We start from the raw sequence: 6167 nt of genomic DNA, 5'->3' as shown, positions 1-6167 counted from the left end.
CTGCGGTGGCCGGGAGTGGCCGCTGCACTCCAGTCTGGGTGACAGAGTGAGACTGCAACTAAAGAAAAAAAAAAAAAGAAATTTGCCTTGAAGACACACCCATAATAATATGAAAATATATAAATGCCACTAAATACCAGGGGTGCCAAAAAATGTATACACATTTTAAGCGATGTTATCTATGTGTTACCTTTAGCTCACCATAATCAGAAGTGTCTGTACACTGATGGTAACCACTTTGAGCACCTCTTGCAATTGTAGAAGTCAAATGTGACTTGTATTAATCTTTTGTTATCAGCATATCTAGAGTATTACAATTTTAAGACAGTTTTTTTCTTTCTTAAAATGTGTATACTTTTTTTGGCACCCTCTGTTTATTGATTATAGAAGATATGGTAAACTTACATGATGGAGTACTGTACTGTGTAGCTCTGAAAAAGAATGAGTGTAATCTTTTTTACATATTCATGTGGTGCTTTCCAGAATATATTGGTAAGTGTTAAGGTAAAGTTCAAAAGCACACACATACACATAATGATACCTTTTTGTGTAAGAAAGAAGGATACATAAGAAAATATACATGAAACATCCTTCTTTCCATAAAAAGAAACACAGGAAAGAATACACCAGAGTCTCATGTGATTGGCTGCCTGTAGGAGGAAGAACAGAAGGGGCACAAAGGACTGGAGGGCAGTGAGCATGATTCTTAACTTCTCTGATATACCAGTTTGTATCATGGAAACTTTGAAACTATGTTAATGTTTTACATGCTAAAAAAAATTTAATAAAATAAACTCCAACAATCATGAGGTGGATGACAAACTAAAGTTGAAATAAAGTATAAACAGAAACAAGCAAACAAAAGATACCAGCCAAGGCCTCTTCATGCCTAATCCCTGCCATTGGAAACCAGAGTCCCTGTGTTTCTGTTCAGAGTGATCCATCCTCACAGACTTTCAATGTTAGGTCTCCTCCAAGCTGCTCACGAAAGAGCTACCTATGATCGTCAGCATGGGCTTTCCATGAAACAGGTAGCATTATGCCGGTCATTTCTTAGCCACCTGGCGGCATGGTTGTGTGTTGGGTCAGGGAGAATGTATTTCTCCTTCAAGAAAAGCAAATCTGTGCTTGGGATGGTGGTGTGGGGGGTATGTATGAGTGTGAGTGTGCGCGTGTGTGTGTGTGTGTGTGTGTGTGTGTGTTCTTATTGAAAATAAACTCTCAAAGTCTGTAAACGTTTTTGGAAGGACAGCAAATCAAAATTAATAAGAAAGCATTCGTTGGAAATTTGTGCTCAGTCAAGGCTGTAGGTTGCTAGGAAGGTCATTGGAGACACTGGAGAGAACACGTGGCTAGGCTTCGAAGCTTTGAGTTTGGATTCTCAACCCACAAATGTTGGCTGTGGGACCTTAGGCTATTGGTTTGATTTCTTGGATTTTTGCTCTTTCTTCATTTACAAAACAAAAGTTAATATCGTCCTGTCAATGTCATGGGCTGCTAGAGGAATGAATAGCAAGCACGTGTGCAAGTGAGTAATGGCTCATGAAGCACTCCACAAGCGTCTGGGTATCACCTGTGGTCATGGTGGTGGCTGCCATGGCGGAGAAGTCACTCCAGGACCGCTGTCCTCTTCTCACTCCCCAGAACTGAGAAAGTCTTTCCAAACAGAAGCATCATGTCCTGTTCCCCTCACTCTGGCGAAGCCCGCCATCCCTTCATCCCAGGAAGGTGTTCTACCCAACACTACCCATGTTCCCAGATGCCCCTGGCTTGCACAGAAAAGCTGTAGGTGGTGGGGGATGGAGAGGCTGAGGAGGGTCTTGCCTTGGTCTTGGAAAAGCAGCACTTTTAACCTTTCCTCTTTGCTTGCCCCTAGGGGCAGCAGAATGAAAGAAGGCATGTCCAACAACAGCACCACCAGCATCTCCCAGGCCAGGAAAGCTGTGGAGCAGCTGAAGATGGAAGCATGTATGGACAGGGTAAAGGTAAGCGCGCCTGGACTGGCCTCACCCTCTGCCCGAAGCTCACTCAAAACATTCCCCTGCCCCAGCAGCCTTGGGAGAGTTAACATGTCACCCGGCAGAGTACCCAGCCAACCTTGGCAGCTCTAACATTTACAGACGAGTGTTTGCTTCAGAGTTCTGAGTGTGCCCAAGGATTCGACTGATGCAGAACACACAGTGTGCATGAATTCCATAAGGAGCTGCCAAAAATAGACTCATAATTCATCTCGGCTCTATTTAGCTCGGTTGTCATGCCAGTAAGTGAGAGAGAGTTCAGCCGTGAGATCAATCACTTTCTTTCTGCCTGATGCAGTGACTTTGAAGTTAGGCAACATTGGGTATTTTGACAGGGTTCTTGTAGGGGGCAAAGCTTTCACTGATCCATGCCTGTGTTTGTCACATATTCCTTTGGGGAAAGCAAGGAAAGGTGCTGGCCACCTCCACCACATTCATTTCGCTGCTGAGTGCAGGTCTCTTCACGCTGGGAGACAAACCAAGCTGAGGCCACCGATTCTCCAGATGCCACTTAGAAGTGAGCAGAAGGCCAGGCCAGGCCTGTGGCTCTGAAGTGCAGTCGGGGCTCATTGACTATAACAGAGCTGGAAGAAACGGTCCAGAATCTCATGCCACAAAACTCATACCCATTGTGTCTGTGGTCCCAGGGGACACAAATCCTAGAGTCTCGTTCAGACATCCAAGATTCAAAAAAGATAGAATCCATGGCAACGGGACTCCTAAAGTCTTCTGTTGGCAGAGACCCCACCTCCACCCTCACCCTCTGGACCTCCGCCCCTCCCCCTGGCAGCGTGTGGCTGGACAGCACCAGCACTCACCTCTGTAAGGATCGGTATCTTCCCCCCCCATAGCTGTGGGGTGCACGCTCTCCAGGAGCCAACAAACACACACAGAAAGTGACATGAGGGGAGCATGATGCAGGGGGGGATACCAGATGGTGTAAATCAGTACAACTGGACCCATGTTACTCAGGCATCACAGCCTGCACGTGCTGTCACTAACTACAGGTTAGATATCAGTCCTCAGTCTCCAGGCTGGAGGAGGGAGTGAGGTTAACACCCAAAACACAGTTTGAAAACAGGGCAAGCCTCAAGAGTATAGAAAGGGATTTAGGAGCGAGCGCTGGAGACATTCAGTGATCCAGTAGTGCAAAGGCAGGAACGCACCTGCTGAGAGGATGGGGCCATGGTGAGGAGCATCCCTGCATGTCTGCTCTGCGCTAGTAGGTACCAGGAGAGATGTGAATGGTACAGTCACCACCACATTGTTCAGAGAGGACTTCTTGGACTTGTGAGCTGTGGCTGGTTCTGAGCTGATGCTGGAGAAGGAAAGGCCGGCATGAGCTAGTCATGGTGCATGTGGAGCAGCTGGACTTGCTGGAGGAGCTGCAGGTTGTGCTGGGAAAAAGCTTTGGGCAACTTGGGGATGGCGGGGTGGGGGGGGGGGAGGTTGCGGGGGCTGTGCCCACAGATGAAGATTATCAAAATGATTGGGCATGAAGCTGAAGCCACCAGGTGGCAGGTGTTTGAGGTGAACCAGCCTGTCAGCAGTAGATGGAGTTGTCCGAGAAGGCCGTTGAAGCTCTGAGTAATCAGGAGAGGCAAGGAGGGGCAGAAATCAAGTCAGCGCAGAGCAGAAAACAAGCAAAGGTGGGACCAGAAAGGCAGATGCACCAAGAAAATCAGCAGGACTTGGAGAATAAACATGGAAACCACTAGGGAGAGAGAAGTTAGAACTCAGCTGTCAGGCCCAGCACAGTGGCTCACGCCTGTAATCCCAGCACTTTGGGAGGCCAAGGCAGGAGGACTGCTTGAGCTGGAATTTGAGACCAGCCTGGGCAGCATAGCAAGATCTCGTCTCTAAGAAAAATGCAAACATTAACTGGATTTGGTGACACACACCTATAGTCCCAGCTACTCGGAAGCTGAGGCAGAGGATTGCCTGAGCCCAGAAAGTCAAGGCGGTGGTGAGCTGTGATTGTGCCAATTCCTGGGTGACAGAAGGAGACCTCAATTCAACAACAGCAACAAAAACTCAACTGTCAAGCTTCATCGCCAGAAGACTGGGAAGACAGGGGGCACTGGCTGTAGTCGGTTGATGGTCCTACTTTCCCTGGGAGTCCTGTTTTAGTAAGGAAGATAAATTCTGCAGTGACATTCTCACATACCACAAAACTACCTCAGGAGCCACTGTGGGAACCAGATGTCCCCACAGATAAAGGGTTCTTCAAGAGTCACTTAGGCACACATATAGTCTCTGAAAGGAAGAGAAAACATAAGCCAAGTCAAAGACAAGTTAGTCATTCAGGTGGTATTCACAGGGGTTGGCAGACCCATTTCTGTGGTGGCTGTAATTGGAGTGTGGACACAAAATTCCTCAGAGAGCCTGCCAGAGGCCAGTTCAGATTCTGTGGTGATTCCAGGGGTAGGCCAGTGACAGCTGTGTCAGATTAGGCTAAAAGAGCGTAGTTGGCAGAGTTTTGTAATTGAGGAGATGACCCCTTGGCCGCCTGGGGAGAAAGGTGGCCCCAAGGAAGCGCATCTGTGCCGCAGCTGCACTGTCATACATGTGCGTTTGTTTTCTTGCTGGGGCAATCTTGAACTTTTTTTAAAAATTGTAGTGAAATACACACACACACACACACATTTGTCATTTTCAACCATTTTAATGCATAATTAAATTGTACAGTATTAAGTAATTCACACTATTGTGCAACCATCACCATCATCCATCTCCAGAACGTCTTCATCTTCCAAACAGAAACGCCTACCCACTTAACATCAGCTCCTCATTCTGCCTTCCCTGCCAACCACCATCACACTTTATCAATGAATTTGAGGTGAGTTTAGGTACCTCACATAAGTGGGATCATATAGTGCTTGTCCTTCCATATCTGGCTTATCTCACTCAGCATATCATCCTCAAGATCCATCGTATTGCAGCATGCATCAGAACTTCACTCCTTTGATGCCTGAATGATATTCCGTTGTATGGATACACGCTTGTTTATCTGTTCATCCACAGATGGACACTTGGGTTATCATTACCTTTTGACTATTATGACTAATGCTGCTGTGAACATGGTGTGCAAGCATCTGTTGGAGTCTTGTTTTCTATTTTGGGGGGGTACATAGCCAGAAGTGGAAGTGCTGGATCAATATAGTAATTTTGGGTTCAACTTTCTGAGGAACTGTCATACTGTTTTCCATAGAAGCTTCATCATTTTACATCACCACCAGCAGTACACAAGGACTCCAGTTTCTCCATATCCTGGCCAGCACTTGGTAGTTTCTGTTTTTGACTTTTGATTTATTTGAGTCTGGGTCTCACTGTAGCCCAGACTGGAATGCGGTCGCATGATCTTGGCTCACCACAGCCTCAACCTTTTGGGCTCAGAAGATCCTTCCACCTCAGCCTCCTGAGTAGCTGGGACCACTGGCATGTGCCACCACTAATTTTTTTTGGTAGAGACGAGGTCTTGCTATTTTTCTCAGGTTGGTCTTAAGCTCTTGTGCTCAAGCAATACTCCTGCCTTGGTCACTCAAAATGCTGGGATTACAGACATGAGCCACTGTGCCTGACCAGTTTCTGTTTTTTAAGTTTTATTTGTTTATTTGAATTGACAAATAAAAATTGTATATATTTAGGGTGTACAACATGATTTCTTGATATATGTACACATTGTGGAATGGCTAAATAATCTGTTTGACGTATGTGTTACCCCGCATACTGATCTTGGGGGGTAAGAACACGTAAAATCTACTCTCTTAGCAGCTTTCAAGTGTAAAATATATTGCTATTAACTGTAGTCACCATGATATGCAATAGATCTCTTGAACTTATTCCTCTACCTAATTAGTAATTGTGTCCTTTGACCAACATCTCCCTAATCTCCCTACCCCTCACCCTCTGACAATTCCCACTTTACTCTCTATTTCTACGAAAGACTTTTTTACACCCCCACATATAAATGAGATCATGCAGCATTTGTCTTTCTGTGTCTGACTTATTTCATTCAACATAATGTCCTCCAGGTTCACCCATGTGTTCTAAAATGACAGGATTTTCTCCTTTTTAAAGGCCAAATAGCATTCCATTGTATACATATGCCACATTTTCTTTTCTTTCTTTCTTTTTTTTTTTTTTTTT

The 6167-nt window shown here is 45.6% G+C and overlaps 1 protein-coding gene across 2 annotated transcripts in view; it reads left to right on the top strand.

The window, feature by feature from the left end:
* GNG4 (G protein subunit gamma 4) overlaps positions 1–6167 on the top strand; it is a 36137-nt gene that overhangs the window by 5418 nt on the left and 24552 nt on the right. For both annotated transcript variants that reach the window (XM_008052830.1, XM_021709872.1), the window contains exon 2: positions 1877–1985. In XM_008052830.1, coding sequence (XP_008051021.1) covers positions 1887–1985 — 99 coding nt within the window. In that variant the 5' untranslated portion in view covers positions 1877–1886. The remainder of the gene's footprint in view (positions 1–1876; positions 1986–6167) is intronic.

This window comes from Carlito syrichta, unplaced genomic scaffold, assembly GCF_000164805.1.
Source record: "Carlito syrichta isolate Samal-C Ts95f unplaced genomic scaffold, Tarsius_syrichta-2.0.1 Scaffold287534, whole genome shotgun sequence".
NCBI classification, from domain to species: Eukaryota; Metazoa; Chordata; class Mammalia; order Primates; family Tarsiidae; genus Carlito; species Carlito syrichta.
This window is presented reverse-complemented; position numbering and strand designations above follow the sequence as displayed.